The 25,987-nt window shown below is 39.4% G+C and overlaps 1 protein-coding gene across 1 annotated transcript; it reads left to right on the plus strand.

Moving 5' to 3' along the window:
• The first annotated feature begins 8,061 nt into the window (after positions 1-8,061).
• LOC139469181 (diencephalon/mesencephalon homeobox protein 1-B-like) lies at positions 8,062-15,859 on the plus strand. Its single transcript, XM_071251316.1, has 6 exons — positions 8,062-8,087; positions 8,926-9,107; positions 9,866-10,041; positions 12,903-13,233; positions 13,783-13,938; positions 15,450-15,859. Exons 1-6 carry the CDS (start codon positions 8,062-8,064, stop codon positions 15,857-15,859), a joined length of 1,281 nt encoding a protein of 426 aa, XP_071107417.1.
• The last annotated feature ends 10,128 nt before the right edge of the window (positions 15,860-25,987 follow it).

Consider the following 25,987-nt stretch of genomic DNA (forward strand, 5'->3'; position numbering starts at 1 on the left):
GTACCGACGGTTATGTTTATTTTGTTTAAATAATGTACATAATCCAATCTCATTATTAGACCGAAGTGTGTCTTATCTATGTCATATCAGTATTATAAATTATATATATTGATGATATGTAGATAAGAGAAGTCGCTTTCACCCTATTTGGCGTGTTCAAGGGCGACAGTATTACAATGTGCCTATGTCTTTCGTTGTCATATTTGTTATCTTGCAGTATATAGGAGTCAGGCAAAGTAACATTGTCAAACAAAACTATGTAACAATACGGCAAGCTGACGCGCATGTTTGTTGCACTTATAACATGTCAATCCTGTGCAATTTACTTTTTCGACTATTCTACCTGGCATTAAATCACCATAGCAATGACAGGTTTTAACAACCTATTTGCTGATAGGCCAAACCTGATACAACGAGGTTCTTATAAAACTAAGTCCGTTATATCCGAAATCAAACTTTTCCTCCGTACAACTTGACTTTTAAATCGATATTATGTCATGATACTAACTGAAACAAAAAGAATTTCAGCAAATGTCTGATAGCTCACCATGACATTTAAGAGAATAACACATGTACAAGGACATTTATTCATTGTTGTTCACATTTATATCTAACATTAATATACCCCGTTTATAAAGGCAATAAATCAGTCTTATTAAACAATTAAACAACAGACAGTTTTGTTTTGACGTTTCAGTATTTGTGTAATTTTGCTAATTACGTTTAGTTTGTTTTCAACTAGAACATTATACGTTCACAATTTCATGTGTCGTTTCGTTTGGTTATTTATTATTCTGTAATCATAATTCACAAATAAAATATTATCATTTATATATGTACATGCTAATTGGATGCTGTGCTTAGGAGAAATATTGCAAGGATACATATGTAACATATTGGTGCTGTTGATGTCTAGTTAAAATACAAAAATCGTTTCATTCGGAGAAATGTTTAGGCTGAATGCAAAATTAAGAACGATATTACTCCTGACTGTGCCAGATGTAATTGACTTCCCCATGCTGCGCTGTATTTTTTTATTGCAAGGTTAGATACGTATTTCTCATAAATAACGCCTTTATGTCGAAACATTCAAGTGTTTGGAGATTAAACTTTTTTTCATTTCCCTTAATATTGTCACCAGCATATTATTACCTTTGCTTTTACTTAATATCCAGATACCCCCTTGGATTACCCTGTTTATTTGCTGTATAAACGCACAAAACCATGCTCTTCTGTTGACATCCCCCTCTACACGTCCCCGACCTCGCGACGTTCTGTCTTGTTTGAGTGGTAATCAACGATCAATTATTGAAGGGAGCGTACCCGCTCTAAGATCACACTGCAAGTCAAAGGTTCTGCAAACCAAATCTCAAGTACCTCTTCAATGTTACCTTATCAAGATACTTGTTTTAGCTTTTGAAAATCAGCTTGAGCATGGATCAACCCTATGATTGAGCAGTTTACATAGTGTTCCGCTGCCGGGTACTTCAGCCGGCGACACGTGGAAAGAGATATGGAAAGGGGAAAAGACTTTAGACATGCTTCGCGATATCTCTCTAAAACACCCCTTTCCTTCACAATATGGCGACCGATCAAGTGTTCACTTGCTCGTTCATCAGCCAATCAAATCACACATTGATATTTACTCCCACTAATCCGGTTGTGTTTTGGGTAAATATTTTGTCATATTAATATACTTACCCTACGTGAAGTGCTTAATGGTCTTAGAGTAAACCTGTCAGGCCCAACTAATCCGCCGTTTAGCATAACAACCTAACGTCTATTTAACCACTTAGAAAAGCTTAAATATCTGATTCTCGAAGCATTGTAGTCAACTCGGGACCAAAACGTTAACAAGTTTGCCAGCAAAAAGTGTTTCAAAAAGCAACACATGTAACCTAAGGTTATATCGTCACACGCTACCCCCACGGCCGTCACGCGTTCATTTTGCAGACTTAACAAAGGTGTAGAGAGACTTTCAGCGTCTTAGCGGCCCTATGAGGTATACTCCACATAGGTAGACGCACTGAGTTACACTGCTAGGGGTCCAAGGACGATCGCTCGCAGAGTAGTCAAGTGGGGGGTCAGTCTAAGGCATTCCTTCAGGTGCAATTGCACAGACTTGCAGTGAACTCCGTGAACCAGAGCTGTTCAGTTGATTCATCGACCTAGGTAAGTATTGCTGTGTTCACGATAATCCTGTATACTAGAGGATGTAAAATTAGTGTATTAATCTTTAATTAATTTCTATAATATCCATTATAAACATGTTCATCATTTTATTTTGATGTGTGTATAAATATTTATATTATAATAATATATATTTTGTCATAGCTTTATCCTTATTTTCTAAAACTAAAAACTAAAATTAGTTGTGTTTATGTGTACTGAACATTAAATTCATACAATGTTTTATATACTATTTAATCATATATACTTTATAATCGTTGTTGCATTTTAAGTTGAAATTAGATGGAGCAGGAAACTATATCTTTAGCACAAGATTGTGAAGTTGATATTTAGGTTAGCTCAGCCACCCATCGTGTTAAGATTTCATAGGCTGACAATAAATGTTTAATGTTTCCATTTGTTTTAATCAAATAGGACATGATGTTAATCCTGTTCATGCCATAAACTTCAGCTTATGCTTCACTCTATGTAAGTGTGTGGCGCAGACATCGCGTAGACGACGGAAACTTAGAATCCTGTCATAATTCATTTCTACGATTGTCAGGTCAACGCACGAGAACATAAAGTAGGACTTAAACAAATACATATGCAAAGCTATGGCTCATATGACATGAGTGAATGCAAAATTTGCAATATTCATTATGTTTGAATTAATCCCTCATAGCTACTTAACATGTTACTTATCAGTATTTATATATCATTATATATTTAAAAAATGTATAAAAAATAAATTTTGCAAATACGTTTTCTCTGTACAATTTCTGCATTGATGGCATCCAATGCTGACGTAGTACATACGTAAAAGCTGCTAAAAAATATGATACTATATGGTATACAAAGTTGATATAATACCCTTCTATATTCTATGATATATATTCTATGATATAATTCTTCTTAATTTATTCAACTTAAGTATTATCACAATGTTAAGATTTTTTTTTAATTATAAAATAATGCAACTGTTACTGCATTCTTAGACATTAACTTCTAAAAAGTGGTGTTAAAATTTGCGATACCTATGTGTGTGGTACACAGTAGTGGAGCATACCAAGTATATGATTGCTTCATCTGCTTACATGCACGAGACATATCACTGTCATATTTGCAAATCATTCTCTAGACAGGTTACCATGACATTAAGATTGAATCTAAAATCTTGGTGACTGCGCCCATCATGACAATGGATGTATATTGACAAATCTTTCCAGCCAATTTTAAATTATCGCCCTGATGTACTGGTTAGTGATAAATAAATAAGTAAACACGACAAAGGTATTTCAATTATCATAAGGAAATCTCTACCAAACGCGTAGTGCATTGTGCTATTGTCCATTGTATCATGAGCATGTGGTCTTATTCACTATCAAATAGTGGCACCGGTCACAAACATGAAAATCAGCTTTTCACCTGATAAAACACGGAAACTTATGGTTTAAGTCAAGATAGGGAATTGCATCGGCCATCATCTTTGTCGATGAAGTTTTACTGAGGGCTTGATTGTTCGAACCCTGATCAAACATCTAAGATTATAAAATATATTAACATTATATCACCTTCATTTTACCCTTCCGTTTGCATGCGATATGCGATAACAATGAAATCCATATAATTACATTATTTAAAATCTCATTTCGCTGATGATTTTAGAAATAAGACACAGATGGAAATGGTTGAAAATAAAGATAATGGAACGGAAAGTTCTTGACATTTCAAAATTTCACGAACATTTTGTAACCGTGGGTGGTTTGCTGTGCCACAACTAGTTAAAATCACGTATTGACAGGTGTATAATGACTCTCTTATTACAGGATATGCTTCTGTGTGACCCGTATCTTGACAGAGTTTTACAACTTGAATCTGATTTCACTAGGAAACGATATGTTCCAATTAGACCATGCGTCTTCCTATTTCTATTGTGAGCAGTTAGGGCGGCGAGAAGGAGGGGGAACATGTGACTCACTCGATTTAATTAGTGCTAACCTATTGAAATACGTGTTACGGGTCCAACACCCCCTTTTCGCGACTTGTATATGACAGTATTATCAGGAATTTGTGAAAACATGGTCGTGCACGCCTGTTTGGAAGAAGTCAAATATTCCATTGAAACCTGAGCCTTGTTTTGGTGGGCTGCAAGGGTACTACCTTAACCCGGTCCCAATGGCGGACAGGTGTGTGTGACCCATGTTTGTTGCTAGAGACACTGTGTCTAAAAGTAACCACGAATCGCCTATTTTACAAGTTTACTGTCTGATCGATGAATGGTTTTCATTTGCTGGTCGTTTAGCGCGGGGTGTCTGGTCGTGAGATTAAACATTACTAGCACACAATTATCCAATGAGCTGTGGTCAGGTCTAAGCCCGGGATGCAAGGCGCCAGATGACACTTGCCAATGCAAACATATATACAATGCTCTGGCAAGTGCAGAACTTTTAATAACATTTTCCTTCCATATCGAATATCCAAATGCGAGCAAAGCTGCTCATCTCGCGTTGGCACGATAGAATTAACTGGAGGTTACAAGTGCAGTCTGTTTCAGTACCATTGGGGACATTTTACACGGCTCACGACAACATGGCGTTAGGTCAACAGCAGAATGAAATCAATATCATAGTGTAACTATTGTCATAACTGAAACATCTAAACATTATTAATCATATCACAACAGAAATACACCCTTCAAACACCATTAACCCCAGAATGCAGATTTCCTATTGGGAGACATCATATCACCTTGCTGGTAGGAACCATTCCATACAGCATATTGCTATTAATTAGCCAATGTGCGTTGTGATACAAATCTGAAAGGATATTTACTTTCTCTGTGTTGGTCGATGTACGTGAAACATTATCTGATTAACTTTAATGTAATTTCGTTTTTTTATGTTCGAACTTCAATAGATGAATCATGTCTTAACTGAGGTCTTTTATAGAAGCATGTTGGTGAGGAAATAAACGCAAAGAAATGTGTGACATGTAATTAATAGTTATATCTATAGATACAACCTTTGAAATAATTATAAAGATTAGCTTTTTTTAAATCACATTCGATATGTACCCGAAGTTGAGCTGTAAAATTAGGTAGTGACACACAAGATGCTAACTTTTCATCTTATTTTATTGATCCATTAAATATGTTCCATTATATTTTTCTCTGAGTATATCTTAAAGTTTGTATTTTGAACTCAGAATTTCAAATAGCCTATTAACACTGACGAAAGTTTGAATACTGTCTGAGACATTTGTATTATACGAAGTGAAAGACGAAAGTTGTTCCAGGGCGGCAAGTACAAAAACTCAATTATTAGTTTTTGTCTAAGAGGTCTCTAAGGGCAAATGGTTTAGGAATCTTGTAAGATGGTTTGTGAGTCCCTGTTTCATGCTTCACGTCCATAATCCGCTAGGTTTTAGAAGGCCTCTGTAAATCCCTGTTCGCCACCCAAGAACCTACCCGTCCAATAATAGAGTGAGCAGCTTCTCCATTTACAACTTTTCTTTTGATAATGTCACAACAATAAGCATATAATGATTTGATGAAACCCTAGATACCATCAAAGTGGATTTTGCCATGTGATACTACAAGACAGGAGTTGTTCATCGAGGACCGGACAAAAATCCTAACTCTTAATCGTCCAATACCGACTCTGGTCTCATCCGCTGATAGGTGCAACGTCTTAGAGAGAAGATGTACCTCGTCTCATTATAATGGTCTTCGTTCCCACGAACCGACTTAAGAGTTGTTGCTTTCAGAATACATGCACGAGACGATACCTGATAGCGCTCGGGGACGGTCTTCGTCATAATGTAGAGGTGGGTGTGGCCCTGTACCCGCTACCACCACGTCTTAAGAGGTGTTGGTCCACAACCCAAGACCCACAAGCCGCGGTTAACAAAAGCGAAACATTAGACGACCAAATGTAATCAATCAGTACTGAAAAGAGGCACGTAAGAAAATTTGTCAAAACGCGCCGTGAATCGGACAAGAGAAGCCCAGTTGAGGTATTACTCGCGTAGCATTAGTCGTGTCGCTTGTACGAGTGTAAGGCTGATATTAACACCTTTGCCAAATAGATTACACCACTGAAATGCTTCCTAAGTCTTGTTAAACGCTATTCTGTTCTCTCACGTTCGTCCGCTACACATGACGCTTTTAAGGGGTTAGTAATAAGAGATGTCCCGCATACAAGTTCTAAAGCTGTTGAAAAAACTCTTGCTTTGATAGTGAAAATCAACTCCAGTTTGGCCTAGCCCAATTAGACGTATTAAATCTACACCCTTTCAAATGTCACTGTAGATTCGGTGTTCGACTAAAAGGGTTTCGGCGGGGTTATTTGCTGAGTCCTTCTCTGTTTTGACCACAATGCTATGCAAAACAGTTCCTTATTTACTTTATCTAATCTAAGAGATTGGACACGGTTGGAATCGATATTCAACTCAGCTCTGGCAATGTTTTCTGTTTGATTTGATCATAATAGTGTTAGATTTTCCCCTCTTGACTGGAGTTCATCTGGTACTAACACTATGTACATGGGTACACCCTATCAAACCTAACCTGGAAAGTCGTGATAAAAGACGCATTAGACGTTTGACAACCCGTTTAATAGGAGATTGCATGCGGTTCATATAAATATGTATCATAAAAAAATGCAACTAGGTGCCTCTCTTGTCTCACTGCTCTCTATCATTTTAGAAAATATATCATGTGACACACCCATGCAAAGGAGCATTCGTGAATGACCATGATTGAAAGTGGAGAAAGCATTATATATATTTTCATTTATTTGCTATTCATGTCATATACATCTCTCCCGGGGTATTACACCAATGACCATGAAGTAAGGAGCTTTTGCTGGTTCGCTTCAGCCAATGGGCTTTGTATTATTTCCGTTACAATTTTGTGTGTGCAAATGTCAATGTTTTGTCTTGAGCGTATTAAATGCGTCTGATATAACAAGAAGATTGACAGAAATAGTTAGGTACACATTATAGTTCTCCTTGTCCTCCATACACTCTAATCGGATCTGGGTGTAGCTGGAACCCTTTAAATGACCAGAAGTGTGCAAATCGCCTAACCCTGAAAGCCCACTGCTCCACTACCTGTGAGCAAACGTCTAAATTCTGTGACAACTATGCGGAGTTCTTACATCATTAAGCAGTTCTCATTGTGCACTGATCGGATGAGATATTTACTCGTGTTCCATTACACCATCGTGCGTAACATGTCCTACGTGATTCCAACAAGACAAACATTCTCAGTAAATTGTTGACCGTTTGATTTAGGTAAGACACGAGTGTTTAACTAGCCAAAATCTCTGACTAAAGCGTCATCATTCAATGTCAATCTCATTGAGTTGAAGCCTACGGGCAACACTAATCGCATCATTGTTTTAGCTCTCCCATTTCAATCCCCTATTGGCCTTCCGAAGCTTCTGCACCAGACACGCTCGCCAAAGTTTCCTAATCAAAGACTTGAGTTTTCTGCCCATGTTCACTCCTGTTAAGCTAGAGTTGCGCGTGTACAGGACAATAGCTTTGATTATTATTATCTCCCACTCGGCCTGTAGTGGCATGTTGCAAACATTCTAAGCCCTCGCAAATCTGTGCCCGAATCTGTCGCGAGTAGACCGGAGCATGCCTAGCCAGTAAGTGACACTGTCTTGTTGCTATCAAAGTCAATTGGGCTGTGATGAACGTAGCCTAGTGAAGGTTCTAGTCCTAACCGTCCACCGTCAGTTGTCTCATGAAGCTTGTTGGACACGCAGGGCCGCGCCAGGGCTCTCTACTCAACCCGTCTCTTCATTGTTTGTCTGTGGTCAACTGTCTCAACGGTCTCAGAAGCAAACTCAGGATACTGTTGTGCTTGTGACCCTGTTCATGTCGGTTGTTGGATTAGATAATAGGTAGGACAGTGCATTATTAGCTGTTTTATGCTTGCCTTTATAACCTATTAGACATTGTGGTATTGTTGCTAATGAAATTACATATTACAGAGATATAATGTATCGAAGTGTAGTCCTTGCATGTGTGATTCAACGTACTAATTTTACTGGACATGAGCATCAGATCGGAGTTCCTCTTACAGTGCTTTTTCCTTAACTTCTCTCAGTCCAGATGTGGGGCACGTGTCTTTCGTAGCAACGTCTTCATCTATGTGCAACATGCGCACATATGTGTACCTATGAATGTTTATTTTGATCTAGGTGAAATGTAACGCACATGTTAAAGGAACGTGCGGGTGACAGTGTGCTTATATTAAGTGACAGATTGCAGTGTTTGCTTCAAACAGGTCTGACACAACAGAACCTTCAAGTTTACCAAAATCTGCGAAATGAATTCCATCAAAAGAGCATTATCAAATCCATTTAGTATATTTTTACATTTTGTTCCGACATGTTCATTTATTTTTGGTGAATCTATTACTGAGGGTTATAATGTATAAAACGAGACCATAATATACTGACTGACTGAGTATGGGTTTACGCCGCTTTTAGCAATATTCCAGCAATATCACGGCGGGGGACACCAGAAATGGGCTTCACACATTGTACCCATGTCGGGAATCGAACCCGGGTCTTCGGCGAACAGTGCCAATATACTAATTAATATATTTTATTACTAGACAAATACTCATACACTTTGCCATTTGTCGTTAGTTATCAGGAAGTAAGCCCGATCTTTAAATGAAGCACTTTAAAGAATCTTCCTGACAAGTTAATCATTTTTGTCTGCACGTTTCAGAAGCATGCAGGGATACGGAGGCTTCGGCATGCAGCTGCAACACCCGCCACCGATGTTTGGTCTACCAACCCATGCGCAGGCAGGACTTCCGCAGCCACTTTATATCGGAGGACAGTTTCCGGGTATGCATCCCAACCTTCACTCGTCAGTGCAGACATTAAGTTTAGCAGAGAGGTTGGCGGGTAAGTCAAGCTGGTCTGCTGGCTCCCCATCTCTCGATCTGCCTCTCTCAGTCAATCTTTCAGTCACCTCGGCTGTCTTTCACTCCATCTTTTTTTCCATCTATCATCTCTTTCATTATCGGTGATGACTTCTCTATGCTTTCTTTGCTAAAAGTCATATTTTCCATATGTTGATAAAACTGACAAAACTCTATCGTTAGCAAGCTGCTTTTCTTAGATACTTTAAGTTATGCGAACGTATTCATTAGGTGAATTCATGTATTGATTCGGTTCACTGATAAATAATTGTGTACCTATAATATGGGTACCTATCAATATTTTATTGACTGATATGAGTTTATACAAACGAAAACAAGCATATTGTATCAAAACAATGGCAAAAACAAGCGTGTGTTACGAGAGATGAGAGCTCAGATGCTGTCGTGCAACGTTGCTCCTTCCCATTGTTGTAGCGTTGGATTCGTGACGTCGTTCGGCCAAGGGCCACTTTGACGCCACACGACATAATCCACGTCATTACAAAATGACTTTACAAGCATTCAATATTTCTTTACTTGTTCCTCTCATAATAATCGGAGATCATCATATTCCTGTCAATATTGTTAATGTTTGCAACTATTGAGTCAAATTATGTTATTACAAATAATAATAATGCCAGGTGTAGGTAATTCAACCATTCTGTTCTCAAAACGGAAGAATACATCTTTGGCAATGACATTAATATGTAGATTGCTTACATTTAAATTCTTTGATTTCAGATATCATTCTTGAAGCCAGGTATGGTGCCCATAGAAAACAACGGAGAAGCCGAACTGCCTTCACAAACCAGCAGCTAGCAGCATTAGAGAAGACATTTGCCAAAACCCACTACCCAGATGTTGTCATGCGAGAACGCTTAGCAATGATGACCAATTTACCTGAAGCTAGAATACAAGTATGTACACAGTGTATTATAAAGAGGGTGTGCATGTACTGTCATTCATTATCGATCGGTATTGCAAACACGCGTGTGACGCAATCGACCTATTTCACAGCTGAGACTAATGAGTAGACGGTAATGGCCTTGGCGTGTGCTGGTGGATCGAGAAGCCAACAGGAATATAACATACATTAACATAACATTTACTTTGACATACACATCATCCACGTATGCTCTAAATATGTTAAGCGCCTATTTGACTTTCATTGTCTTGTACGCATGTTTAACTTCTTTGTCCTATGGTTAATTTACATGCGTAACACCGAAAACTGTGGACCTATTTTATCGTTCTCAGGCAGTTATCCAGACAGATATGCATGTTTGTATTTTTTTTATTAATGGTAGATTGTATTTGCAAAATGAAAATGTTAAAACCAAATTTAACTGACTTTTATTAGTTCTACACCTGTGTGCCACACCAGTAGTAATTCTAATATCTCATACTTTGAAACACTAAAACATATTTGTTCTGTTTGTTTATGTCGTGTAGATGCAGTTGACACGTGCGCTGATGATTTATGCGCCACAGTTATTAACACTGACTACAACTCATATTTCATAAATGTTGTTGTGACCGAGATACAAGCATGATTATCCCTGTTTGAAATATTACTGAATGTATTTATTGTTAAAAATAAGGTCATGCCCCCCACCCCCTTACACCGAAAATAATAATAATAATAATAATAATAATAATAATAATAATGAGAAGATCATAATAATAATGAGGAGATCAGCAATCCTGCAGAGTCCTTTACTTGATGAAGTCGTCTGGCCTGAAAAGTGAAACAGAAGAAACATAACTTCAAACCCAAAACCTTCAACGTGTGATTTTGCATCAAAATATGAATATGAAATGTAGATTATGTAATGAATTATATCGAGACTGTCCAACACATTGTGAGTGGATGCCCAGCTTTGGCACAGACAGAGTATCTTAAGCGACATGATCGGGTGGCTCGATCATTTTATTACCGTCTTCGCCAATCTTGTGGTTTTTACAAAGAGGTCCTTCCATGGTACGACCCAGAATATGTAGAGGGCGTCATGGAAAATGATAAATACAACATCCATTGGAACAGGCCCGTATACAACCTCAGACATATCCAGGCCATCAAACCTGATTTTGTCCTTTTTGATAAATCCAATGAAAATTTAATGATTTATATCATTGAATTTTCTGTCCCTTGTGACAGTGAGTGAGTGTGTTTGGTTTTACGCCGCGTTTAGCAATATTCCGGCAATATCACGGCGGGGGACACCAGAAATGGGCTTCACACATTGTACCAATGTCGGGAATCGAACCCGGGTCTTCAGCGTGACGGGCGAATGCTTTAACCACAAGGCTACCCGACCGCCCCTCCCTTGTGACAGTAATGTGATTGACAAGATTGAGGAAAAACCTGGCAAATATGCAGACCTCGCTTTCGAAATGTCACGCTTGCATCCCAAGTACCAAGTTGCCCGACTTCCCATTGTTGTCGGTGCCTTAGGTTTGGTACCTCCCAATCTGTTGACTGACATCGGGAGAGTACCCGGGTTTGCTACCAGGAATACAGCCCTTCTGACAATCTGGGTACTGCAGAATGCTGCATTGTTTGGGTGTCTCATTCTCCGAAAAGTTCAGGGTGGGTTAGACTAGGCAGCGCTACCTTGGAGAAGTCCCATTCGCTGTCTGGGCTGCGTGGAGAGGGACAAGGGCCCTGAGCTGATGATGAGCCTAGCCAGCCTGACTGCCAGGATCACCCAAACCCTCATTGCCGCATTTTTTATTTTAATCTGTAAATAATAATAATAATAATAATAATGGGAATTCTGGAGTTTGTGCCTAATCTGCATCCGTAAATACGTATAGGCCTGACGTTCCACGAGATGATGAATAACTTCTCCCCCACGTAAACTGAATGATCCTCCCTCTTCTACCTTGCCACGTTTCAAATGAATGCAGCCCTTCTGACAATCTCGGTAATGCAGGAGGCTGCAGTGTTGGGGAGTCTTCACATTCTCCGAAAAGTTCTGGGTGGGTTCGACTAGGCAGCAATTAGTGAGGGAAGTCCCATTCGCTGTCTGGGCTGCGTATAGACGGGCCAAGGGCCCTGAGCTGATGATGAGCCTTACCAGCCTGACTGTGCCAGGATCACCCAAACCCTCTTTGCTGCAATTTTGTTTTTTTAATCTGTAAATAATACTAAACACAAAATTAAACACCAACAAACACTAACAAGGAATAATCAAACACAAATACAAATAAGAAGGTTAATAACAACTTGAACGAACAAAATAATTATAAATCATCTACACCGTATGAAAAGCTGGACAGAGATACAACTAATTGAAAGCTTACGCTTAAAAAAGTAATAATGAAGCCGAAAACAGCAAAAAGAATTGTGTTATTGTTTCTTACTTGCGAACATAAACGCTCAGTATCCAGTTTGAAATGAATGCAAAATCCTGGGACAAATTTATCATTCCAAAAAATGCGATTGAGGGTGCAGCAAGAATGACGAGAACGCCATCGCACTGTAGTTGCTCTGTGTCAGCAAGATCATTTGTTTATAATGCAGCGATCAAGTAACTTCTTACGCTGCCCGTGTTTCCACGATCAATAAGATGTCAACAATATCGAGCAAAATTCAAACATTATGTGTTAGGAGACTAACACGGCGACGCGTCTTAACCAGTGAATGTATTTGTGTGATTATTAACTCATTCTACCTGCCTTGCATGCTTTCCAAGATTATACCAACAATTCGTTTAAACAATTGATTACCTCATTAAGGTTTTATTTTATCAATGCGTGTATCGTGTATTTTCAGGTTTGGTTCAAAAACAGACGCGCCAAATATAGGAAAAAACAACGGGCTATAAAAGGCAAAGGGAAGGAGCCGTCACAAGGAAGCACAAGCTCGGCATCAGCGTCGGAGTCGAAAGAAGAACCTACTGAAGATGTTGGCAGAGATGAGGGGTCAGACAAAGAGGTGAAATCGGCCAATGAGGAGGACGAGGATTCGGACGGAAATGACGTGATGGAGGAGGGGTCTGTGTCAGTAGATGTGGAATCCATGGAAGGGAATGGAGAGTGTGAATCTGTGACAGACAATGATACCACTGTTGACAGCATACATAGCGAGGAACCGAAGCCAAACGGTAAGAAAGTGGTGCAGTGTGTCCTCTCTGTTGGATATCAGTCCAACAGATGTTATTCAGGTATATCAACAGAAATTCTGCCAATGTATCACAATTAAAATAAACTGCAAAAGAAAGTAAACACCCATGTTTGACAGTGGCTTAACATGAAACAAACAGGAAATGATTATTAAAGGTTATGTATTTGATACGGGTAGCATAGTTGTGTTTAGGACCTTAAGTGTGCAGTGTTTCGGTGACTGTTTTCAGTTTAGTTACGTTTTGATAACTTTTGTAATTACTTGGCCAAATCCAATTTTTAAGTGTATGCTTCTTTTTTTTCTGCAGTCTAGATGTAATGGATTATTAATGTCTGTTTAAAAAACCCAAGTCATCAAGACATAATAGGACACCATTGTAAGGCAAGCTGTTCTTTGCATGTCGTTCTAAGCATTTGACAAGTGACATTTTATGCCCGTGTAAGTAGGTGTTCAGATGGGTTACGAACCCCAAACCACGTTTCTCCAATGTCAATCTTTGTAATGTGTCTTACAACAAATGACATTTCAGAGAAAAAGCATGCCCACAGCGAGGAAACTGTCACAGACTACCGTGTGCTTGTGGACAAGAAAGTAGACGAGACGGAGAAATCCACCACGCCGCTCTCTCAGGAGCCCACGAGATGTAATGAAATTGACGTGATTTCCTTCCATGGACAGCAAAAAGGTAAGTTAATAATTTCCCCCAAAATTTCCCCCAAAATGAAACTAACGTGAAACTAACATTATCCATTGGGGATATTTCATAAACTGAATTCATCTCTCACACTAAATTAATACAAACCTAATAACCTACAAGAAACAAAACTTCTAACATTGTCAGCCTTTTCTGATACATATATTTCAAGTACAATCGGCATTGCAAAACCTAGGGGACTTTAATTGTGTAACTATCAGATATGCCCACGTTAAATATACGAAGGAGGGATTACTGTTACAGTGGATGATAGTGCTTGTTGTGACAAATGTATATATTCAGCTGATATCAGTCAAACTGTCCGTCTATAACAGTTAAAATATTTATGCCATAAGATTTAATTTATGCTGAATACCAATTGGTAACTGACAGGAACAAACGGTTTTATTTAACATATAGAACGCATCAATATTTTAATCATAATATTACACCATCATTTGTAACAAAGATACACTAGAACTCATAAGAACAATTATTCTTGTCTATACTATGTGGGCAAACTCTAACATTACTGCAAAGTATGTCAATTGCCTATCAGATATACAATTTCATGACGATATGTAACTGTGAAATTTGATTGTCAGACCACGTAGGGTTATACGCTAAAGGAGCAAACCCCTAAAAAATGAAAATATAAAAATGCATTCATTGGCACTGCATGATCTCAGCATGGGACTGACCTCCCCGCCCTCTTACGTATATAAGTAGTTCAAATCGGATTAAACACGATCATGTGAGAAGAATGCCCAACAATACTTCTTAGGGGTTTTATGTTTATCTAAATACGTAATAAGATTACTGTGGACGGCGATTTCAAGGACAGCTTAATTTAAAGGTCTCTCTAATTGGGAAAACGTCAGGCACCGCAAATATTATTTCACTAATGCTGTAACCTTGTGATATAAACTTCTCTGCACAGTGTTTGATGGGTTAAAGTTCATTATTAGTGGAAATAAATACACTGCACCTTATTTCGCATTCCAACTTTGAGTCTTAGTCAACAATGCAAGCACTACCATCCAGTGTATTAAGTAAAACGCATGCTTATTAATATATGAATAGAAATTCATACCCCAGTCTTGGGATAGGCATCCCATATAGTTTTAACATTAATATGAAAATAAAGATGTAATGTAACCGTTTTATTTCAAACTACTTTTTATTCTTCATAGTATTTAACTCACGAATCCGTACATGATAATTAATAGATAAAATAAACCCACTGCCTTGATTTACAGACAAATTGTTCATAATTCGGAAAGTATCTCCCGCAACTTTAAACATATACGTCGCGGAACTGCAATACTGTTAAATGACATTAATGAAATGATTATGTTGCAAGAGTTTACATTTGGACTTTTCCTCAGTATTTCCAGCAAACAATTATTTGTTTTGTAAACTTAAAAACTTTTTTATTGTTTATTTTTTTTATTAATGATTTTTTTGCCTTAGAATTACATGCAACACTTATATGTTCACAGGTACGGAGAGCAGTTACCATCGAGCCCCAATGGCATACCAGTACCCCATTCCCCAGCTCGGTCTGTTCAATTTCCAACAACACGCTTTCGCAAGCGCCATGTTCCAGAAACAACTACAGATGCAACAATCAGGTGTTCCACAAGTCCCCCTCTTCCCATTCGGCTCAGGGGGAATCAACCCCCTCAACGGATGGCCTCCGTACTACCCTACTTCCGGTTTACCCGATATTCCTGCACCACCAACATCCAGACCGGAACCACCAAGACTGCCTCCTCCGGCGCATGCGCCACCACCACTTAACAGTTCTCCCAATCAAACGAAAGACGCTCTTCTAACATCAAGTATAGAAAGTTTGCGGTTCCGGGCAAGGCAACATGCTGCTTCCCTTGGATTTTATGACACCGTGTAAAATAATGACTATTTGTTCAGTGACATTTGAAAACCTTAATACCAAAGTTGTCATGATACAATGCGAAATAAATCATCTTAGATGCTGTTCCGTAGTAAGAACATCTAATGCGCGGTGAATGCCTAAAGTATCCCCACCAAGATCTTCCACTATTTGCCACATGCACGGCGAATGCCTAAAACTGCTCCCAACAAGGATCTTCCACTATTTGCCTGATGCACGGCGAATGCCTAAAACTGCTCCCAACAAGGATCTTCCACTATTTGCCTGATGCACGGCGAATGCCTGAAACTGCTCCCAACCAAGATCTTCCACTATTTGCCTGATGCACGGCGAACGCCTAAAACTGCTCCCAACCAAGATCTTCCACTACTTGCCTGATGGACGGTGAATGCCTGAAACTGCTCCCACCAAGATCTTCCACTGTTTCAACCATGCATGATGATTGCCATAACCCCCTTCCCATCAACATCTTCCATTGTTTGCCTGGTGCACGGTGAATGCCCCAAACTGCTCCCCTGAGGATCTTCCACTGATTGCCCCAAGTACGGGATTGCCATAAGCTCTTCTTCCAGGTTTTGTACGTAGCGCGCAGTGACAACAACAGAGTAATGTCATCCATGAACAAGTCTATCGTCACCTATCACTGTAGTTCCAATGTAAACTGACAATACAGACGTTGTTGTCTGCTGTTCCCGGTACCGAAATACATTGAAAACAACAAAAGAGCGCCCCATCACGATTCACCATGTCTTGCATCTGCAGAACGATTACAACCTTAGACCTGTTTATTCTAGTACAAATTTCTGTCCAGTTTGCTCCTTTCCTTCCTATGGTCTTCGTAACTTCACGGAACTTTATGACTCTTGCAAGTATGTGATATGTATAGGAGTCACAAAGTAATGTTCTTTGTGAAAATGATCCTTGGTTCGCTTTGAGACCTTGCACGTTATCTGCGAAATCTTAAGATTCTAAGACATTTTAATGTCCATTTGTTCCAAAGTAGAACAAATATTTAAGTAGCAAATGTATTTTGTCAAAGGTTATGAGCTTGTATACACGAAAGGGTCGAGTTTACTGCCTCGGCCGCAAATGCTAAAGTGAGAAATAAAACATACACCATTGTTTGATGGTTCCTAAGAATGAAACAACCAAGAAATGGTTATTCGATGGTGATGTATTTGATACGGGTTTTTGGACCTTAAGTTTGCAGTGTTTGGGCGACTGTGTTCAGGTTGGTGGCGTTTTGATAACGTGTGTATTGTTTTGGTCAAATCAAATTTTAATGTGAAAACTGTCTGACAGTTTTCTTTCATAACACAACGACTGTGAGAAAACTCTACATCTCGTGTTTCCAGGTTTATAACTGTGAACAAACTAAGCATACGAACATCACTGAAGAAGCATTCAGAGATATGTATAAGCCATTAGTCGTAAAGTGAATGTGGTACAGTACGCAGATACTATTTCGCAGTTAACTCTTACATGACAACACCATTAGTAGTTCGAAGATCGATTTCTGGCTTCCACATAGATCATGCCATGTTGATAAACTCTACGACTCAGCCAAATCGGTGCCATTGTTATAAAGGAATCATCAGGCATCAGCCTTATGTTTGTTTCCATGGCGACAGCAGGTGACTTTAATGTCACTTGAACAGTATTCATAATGAACATAAGCCTACGTTTATGCATTAAAATAAATACCCATCCCTCAGGGTAAGAATTTGTGACATATATTAAATAATACATTGTAGTCGTACCTTGTTCAGGAAATATATGCACATAATTATTGTGATATACATGTACTGTGAAATAAATGCTAACCGTTATATGCAACACATACACGTTTCGTTTTATTTTCTACAAGATAATGCTATGTAGATCAGCAATATCTTATGATTGGCGATTACCTTACGTGACGCAACATTGCGGCTAGACGAATGGGCTACATTTATGACTTTTGTCTTGTGGTTTTGGGGTTATATTTTAACTGCACCCAGCAATATTCAGTTACATAACGACGGTCTGTTAATAATCGAAACTGGACCAGACAAACCTGTGATTGATATAATGAGCAACATCCAACAGATTACGATGACACGCAAACATTCAAGGCACCGAGCCCGACAACCGAATTTATTTATTCGCCCCATAGGACAAGGTTTTGGACCTATTCCAACCGGGAAATTGCACGATGGCTAAAAGAAGGTGATGTTACAATGAGTGCGTGAGTGAATTGGGTTTAACGCCACTTTGAACAATAGTCCAGTTATGTCACGGCGTCTCTGTTTATTGTGGGAGGAAAGCCCGAAAAGATGCAGGTCTGAGACCCACGAGCACGGGTATGGGCTGACAAACCTAGAAACCTGATCGGGCGAACCAGAATTCGAACCCACAATCATAGGTTTCTGCACAGCAAATTGCGACGCATTAGACGACTGGGCCATCCGTGCCCCATATGTTACAGTTACAGGAATGTGATCGTATCGTAATATCACAGAGATGTCAATGAAAACATACTGTGAAGTAACAGTGATAGCGTGATGCAATCACACCTCACTGTTCTATAAGATTTACAGTCAGGATGGCTTTAGCTAGCAATTTGATTCTTTTACGAAATATTCTTAAATATATTTTCAAGAAGCTCTGTTATAGGTTTTTTGCAATGAACTGGACAGCTGAGTCACTGACGATGACTTTGAAATTAGTCGACAAAGAAATACATCTCGGAGTAGGATATCTCATTACAGCATTTATATTCTTTATAAATAATTATAAATAAATCATTAACTGACAAATTTATAATCTAAATATACTGAGGGTCAAAAGAAATTATACGTCTCAGTTAATGTTGGATGATCAATTGAAAATGACTTAGCGATAACGTTAGCGATATCATATCCAAAATATGAACTGAACTGGCGCTTAATCAGCACTCAAAACATTCTTCTAAATGGTTTTATTATTTTTTTAAATAAAATTTGATTTAAAACTGTTAACAATTATGTAATAACTTTTCGCGTACGACCCAGCTGTATATGGGTAGCTTAAAATCTTAGAAAATAAATATTAATAATTCGAACTTGGTAGGGGTTTTGTGGTTGCAAATTCAATTCTTACCCCAGTCTTCATTGATCCAGTTTAATTTAACACGATTATCCGGCAACAGATTAAATTTTACAAACTGCTGCAGGAAAGAGTGATGGTTGAATAGACATAATCATATTTAACAAAAGCTCTTTCAAATTTCAATTACATAAAAACCAAACTCGCTATACTCCTTGCCCCTCAATTGACATATTTCCTACACAATAACGTAATTGTTTATAAGCATGTTATAAACATGAAGATAGCAGATATGTGCAGGACAAAATCTGGCTTCACAGTGTGTTTCAGTCAACACTTGTCAACTCGAGTGTGTCATTCTTATAGTGCACATGTCGTTGAGTACAAGATTACGGTCGTATTTCCTCCAAAAATGGATTAGCCATTGGTCTTGGTGCGTCAACGTATACACATATGTGAAGTGCTGTATTCTTTAGACGCTTGGAACAGTTGTTTATGGATCGACCCTTACTGTGCCAGAATCATTGTTCGTGTGTATCAACAATTAGATAACAACAAGATAATTACACGTCTACAACATGTGGACTTTCCTCTCACATTTAAACACACCACCACTATACAACTGGCTCCATAAAGATCCGGGTAGAGAACAGGTCTTCAGCAACCCATGCTTGCCGTAAGAGGCGACTAACGGGATCGGGTGGTCAGGTTCGCTGACTTGTTTGATCGTATCCCAATTGCGTAGATCGATGCTCATGATATCAATCACTGGATTGTCTGGTCCAGACTCGATTCTATACAGGCCACCGTCATATAGGTGGAATATATCTGAGAGCGGCGTTCAACAACAAACAAATAAACAAAACCATGCAACTGTGAAATGAAGTGGTTGATATTCGAATCCATGCTTGGTCAACTGGAAGCGCTAACTTTGAAATTAAATGAACATTATACGATCTGCGCTCACATTGTTGCACTATCTTAAAGGACTATACTTATAGTCCACTGACTGATTGAGCTGATGGCTACAGAACAACTGTGTCTGACGTGGTCCCACGAGACGATATGTTGGAAACTGATAGTACCAGTCAACGGGGCATATTTTGTAATTGTGTACAATGTTCCTTCCCAATTATAAGTATGCAGTCATTCATCATGTGCATATAAATTCACATACTGCAAAATCATGGTTTGGATGACAGAAAGCACCACAATTACTATTATACACCTACAAAAAATATAATGATTTTGCACAAAACGGAGTCGTAGTCTGATACGAATTATTAAGATATGTACCTGTAGATTTATTGATGATAATTCTTACAGCCGTTTGATTAGCACAAATAGATTAGGTATCCACGACAACAATATATATACATGAACAGCAACAAGTTTACAACACGATCGAGCATACCAATATTTGGTTTTCCATATAACATCTGCCCTTCATTACTGAAGTGCTGATCTGTTAGTTTTGGCAAGTGTTTTGTATGAAATTGATAGTGTCGACATACGAATACCTCAATACAATATTTTACAAGATAATCTTCAGATATGTTACTATGATCAAATTAGCCTAAATATCCACTTTCTCCAAATCCCTTCCCATTTTTAACGAAACAGATCCTTTTACGGCGCTTCAGTGAGTGTTGAGACTGTAGATTCAAAACAAAGCGACCAAAACATTTCCCTGGTCATGAGAAATCTCTACTGAAAGCAGACTCTTTGGCACGATTCCGACTATAGAATAAACATTAGTTTATGAATCACTTTTAAATTGTGATGATACTGGGTGTGAAAAGATGAGCGTATCCTACCCCGTCGATGTACCCCGTCACAAACACATGAAAAGGCAAGTCAATTGTTCACTTGAAAAAGACACAGGAACATATGGCACAAGTCAAATAGGGAATTGTATCGGACATCATTTTTGTCACTAATGGAATTGTCCTCCACATGTCTGCCATAAAACCTTTTGAAAGCTCACCTGAGGCTTTGAATGCCGTAACCTTGATTTCACTAACCTCATTTCACACTTGAGTAATCTTAAACAAATAGGTTTATACACGAGTCAAATGATTATATCCAAGTGGCGGTCAACATTGACCAGAGTGTCCTCAGTAGTGGCCAGTCAGCATTATGTTAACCTTATGTTACGTGAGGGAATGAGTGAGTTGACTGTACTGTACAGCAGTAGTGTTACGGTGCGTCAGCTGTGGCGAGAATAACGTAAGCAATACATGAAGATCGTATACGTGTATCACTTAGTGATGCGATGCTAACAACCCCAGGACCAATGCTTCGATCAGAGTCAGTGAGTGAGAAATGTTTGTAGCCGCAACCAGCAATGTCTGCTTTTCACGGCTAGGAATCCAAGAAACATGAATCCTGACACGACTAAGGGGAGTTTTCTGCACAGCGGCGTGTTATGAGTTTAAAATTGCTTACATCCACTGTCAATAAATATGTTGCTAGAACACAAGATATCCCGGTTTATAGAACAAAGTATATTACAATTAAACACAAATAAATGTATAATAACACATATACCAATATAAATGTATTTTTTATTAAAAAGTTCGTCATTTGATTTTTTAAACGTATAATAATCATTCCATAACATTTGAACCAAGATTTAAAAACACTTTCGTTGCAAGTTCAGACTAAAATATCACCCTTACAGATAGACGTTTTTTAACAGAGCTAATAAACAAATATAGCACACTTCACACCCCTTTCAACACTATGCACAAACACCATTACGGAGAACTGATAAGCAATATACGATCAAATTGTTTTGCAAAAAAAAAACTAAAGCAACTTCCCCCTAATCTCGGCTAGACGTAAACGTCATTGAGCGTAACAAGATCGTGCTATCCCACCTTCGTCTATCCCAGTGTAAAGCTCTTCCAAGAGCTGCCCCTGGTACACGCAACATGGCGATAGATTCATCTACCTCAGGTTGAAGAACAGTTAATACCTCTATGCAGGCTACCTGATCAACGGTAAAGAATCCGCAGTAATGCCCGATGATTCTAAACTTCAACACCCTCCTTAAGGAGGTCTCAAGAGGTGTATTGAGTTCCTTGTGCACGGATTTGACCCGTTGGATAACAGGAGTGAGAAAATGACTGCACATGATGAAATTGCTCATTGAGATTGCTTGGTAGTTAGTGTGGACGGTATAGGTGTGATTGAGGGACGTGCTGACTACCACGGATAAATTACCTTATAGTTGCAATAGGTAATTATGAGATACATTTGAAATTTGAAATTTATTTATTTTTAATTAGTCCAGGGACATGGGTTGCCAAACTACTAATCACATTCCGGTTAGGGTTATTTTCAAACTAAATTGTTTGGTTAGAATAAATCTTAAAATAAACATAGAAGGAACTAGGTTGTGAGTGAGTGAGGTTGCTTTAACGCCCAGAATGCCGGTTACATCATGGCGTGTAAGCTTAATGTTGTGTTTAACATCAATCGCAAGAGTCATAAAAAAGAGTGAGTGAGTATGGTATTACACCGGTTTTAGCAATATTCCAGCAATATCACGGCGGGGCCGGGGACACCAGAAATGGGCTTCACACATTGTGCCCATGTCCAGAATCGAACCGGGGTCTTCGGCGTGACGACGGAACAGCGTGAAACAGGGATTGTTTATGTGATATGAGCGTATATGCAAGTCGTGGTTTTAGGATACACGGTCAGTAAGGTCACAGACAAAAGTTGTTTTTTTATCATGGTGGCTTATTTGGTTGGTCTATAAATAATCGAATCTGAACCAAACAAACCAGTGGCTGACATCATGAGCATCGATCAACGCAATTGGGATACGATTACATCAACCATATCACCGACGATGACCACCCGATCCATTTAGTCATCGGTTACTGGGGACCTACATTCGCATCGGCCTGTGAAGATCCGGGGTAGAATTGGTCTTCAGCAACCCATCCGTGCCTTAACAGGCGACTATGCTTGTCGTGAGAGGCGACTAACGGGATCGGTGGTCAGACTCGCTGACTTGGTTGATGCATGTCGTCGTATCCCAATTGCGTAGATCGATGCTCATGATATCAATCACTGGATTGTCTAGGCCAGACTCGATTTTTTACAGACCGTCGTCATATAGTTTGAATATTGCTGCGTGCGGTGTTAAACAACAAACAAACAAATACAACCAATCAAGTCTTACCCGGACTTCCCACTGGTTCATCATGGTGGTATCCAATCAACGACAAATTCATGACCACCATCATGACCACCCGATACCCATTTAGCATCCATCAAGCCATGTTTAGTTGTGGAACCCATATGTGTGGCAGTTTGGGGGTATTCGTTTCTTCCCACATGAGCGATAACGACTTGATAGGGATCGCTTTGAGGAAAATGTGGTTTTGAGTTATCATTTATGCTGAATATATGCTGCCATATACAGTGAAGGCCCTCAACAACGTTCCAGCCTGTGTTTCCCTCACCCTGAATTCCATGTGTGAGTGGGAACGTGTTTTTTCCCGTGAGCAATTGAGTAGTGAGTCCGGGGCCCACTTGATAAAAGACATGTGGATACTGATTGTAGGTGAAATAGGGTTTAACGTCGTCGCGTCGAGTGAGTGAGTGAGTGAGTGAGTGAGTTGCGTGCGTGCGTGCGTGCGTGCGTGCGTGTGTGCGTGCGTGCGTGCGTGGCTGTTTGCACTAGTTCGGACTGAGTGCTAGCCCACTGAGATATCATGCCGCAGTTTAACATGAATACCCCACTCAGACACAGTATACTGACCCCGAGCCGACCAGTCCGTATTTTAGCCCCTTAATGCCGACCGCCAGACAGGGTAACAAAAAGTACCATCTTTAAACGTATTTTGGTATGACGCGGCCGGGGATCGAATGCCAGACTTTCTGCTCTCCGGGCGGATGCCCTCATTAAATCGCGGAGGCGGTCGGATACTGATTGTACGTGCGCTTAGGTCAATGTAAATTGAATTCATTACTCGGTGGTTTAACGCCACTTTGAATATATGGCAGTATATCACGGCATGTCAACTTAGTGTGGGAAAGTCTAAAGTGATACAGACGTTTGTTGGTTGGTTGGTTTGTTGTTTAACGCCGCTCTCAGAAATTTTCCAGCTATATGACGGCGGTCTGTAAATAATCGAGTCTGTACCAGACAATCCAGTGATTAATATCATGAGCATCGATCCACGCAATTGGGATCGATGACATGCATCAACCAAGTCAGCGAGCCTGACCACCCCATCCCGTTAGTCGCCCCTTACGACAAGCATAGTCACCATTTGCGGCAAGCATGGGTTGCTGAAGACCTGTTCTACCCCTTAATCTTCACGGGTCTACAGACGTTTGTTATTTTGGTGAAACCGACGAGCACGGATATGTAGCTGAACAACCTTGAAACACCAAGCCGAATCTGAGATTCCAATCGTTGCATCTGTCCCTCCACAGCGAACTGCTGCCCCTTACATGACAGCATTACCCGTGCGCCCCATCAGTTTTAGTCATCCGTTTGGGCTGAGGGATACTCACGTCCGTAAAGATTCCCAACAAATCATACCGGCCCTCGTTACGCCATGACTGCTGTGAGTAATATGGGCTTAGTGTGGTTATAACCTGTGACCTTGATGTGTGACCTTGATGTGTGACCTTGTTGTGTGTCACCCCAGAATGAAAGTCGCTGTATTCTTTTGAAAAAACATTCACTCACTTACTTCAAGGCGAGGCAAATCGATTTACACAGTTGCGTTCCTTAGACTTGTCAATGTCCGCTGATCCAGATTGTAATTCTTGGTATGTCACCACCATACCAACGATGGGTTTCATCACAGTGCCAAACGTCTACAACCTACGTCTGATTGGGGTTCCCCCAATATTAAACTTTCACATCTCGAAAAACTAGAAAAGACATATTTTCAAACAATTGTGGTAATTGTTTCTTATAAATAGTCGTAAAACCAGTCGTATATAAACCTTCCTAAAGTGACGATATTGCAAATATTGAAAATGCAAGTTGCAGGATACATTTAGAAATTATTTGTATGGCTAAGAACGCAGGATGGCAAAGAAGCGGACGTAAAAGGTCAAATAGCCTTGCATGGACAGTTGATACATGATTATGGCTTGACATGTCCCTATCCGACATTTATGGACTTGGTACTGTTTGGTACGAGCAGAATATTGGTGATGTTAATCGTTTCGTGCAGCTGTTTAGACAGTGTTTGTTGGATTGTAACAAACAATCAGTATCCAGATGAAAATTCACGAGTCTTGTAAATAAAGGCATTATTCACGCGTTAAGATATTATTGGATATGGAATATTATGTTAAAGCTTTCAGAAATAGAGACCATAGACGTATGCTGTGTCTGTTGAGATTAAGTAAACGGAGTAATCTGGGCAGAAGAGAGGATATTTAGTAAGGATAAGATATATGGATGAACAACTTCTTTATAACAATTAGGAGCGACGTGTCGGTGTAGGTTCGAACACCGTTATCAAGCAAGTTGTTCATCCATATATCTTATCATTACTTAGTATTCCAACTTCTAAATGCCTCTCAAAGAAGAGGGGATATTGTTAATCGGCTATGTAACAATGGTTCTACTGAGGAAGAAGTTCATTTTGTGTTTATCTGCCGGTTTTACGCATCACTGAGACAAAAGTATATTCCTGTCAGATTTTATAACAATCCATGTGTATATACCTTTAGCAATTTCTGAAATAGCAAAAATGACTGTTTACTCAGAAATATAGCGAAGTGTGTGAAGGAAGACATAATATTATACCCTAAGTATTGTTTTGCTTTGCACCGTGGGAATTCCAATTTAAAATTGGTCCCAAGCAACATATGATTGCCATCGTTCATAATGGCAATCACTTGCGTGCCTGGTCCAGACTCGATTGTTTACATGCCTATGTCCTATAGCTGGAACACTGGTGAGTGTGGCGTTAAACAACAAACAACTTGGATTGCAGAACAGCTGCAGCCAAATTAAAACTGTGGTTTAAACCCATTTGGAAGAAGACTATGTTTTGTCATCCCGCCAGG

The sequence above is a fragment of the Haliotis cracherodii genome, unplaced genomic scaffold, assembly GCF_022045235.1.
Source record: "Haliotis cracherodii isolate W230 unplaced genomic scaffold, xgHalCrac1.p SCAF_2, whole genome shotgun sequence".
In the NCBI taxonomy this organism is placed as follows: Eukaryota; Metazoa; Mollusca; class Gastropoda; order Lepetellida; family Haliotidae; genus Haliotis; species Haliotis cracherodii.

Excerpts from the sequence above, each read along its gene's own strand:
- LOC139469181 (XM_071251316.1), top strand. The coding sequence starts at position 8,062 with ATGTCGGTTGTTGGATTAGATAATAG. Across the intron at positions 10,042-12,902 it reads TACCTGAAGCTAGAATACAA|GTTTGGTTCAAAAACAGACG; the intron begins GTATGTACACAG and ends GTGTATTTTCAG. Across the intron at positions 13,234-13,782 it reads CGAGGAACCGAAGCCAAACG|AGAAAAAGCATGCCCACAGC; the intron begins GTAAGAAAGTGG and ends ATGACATTTCAG.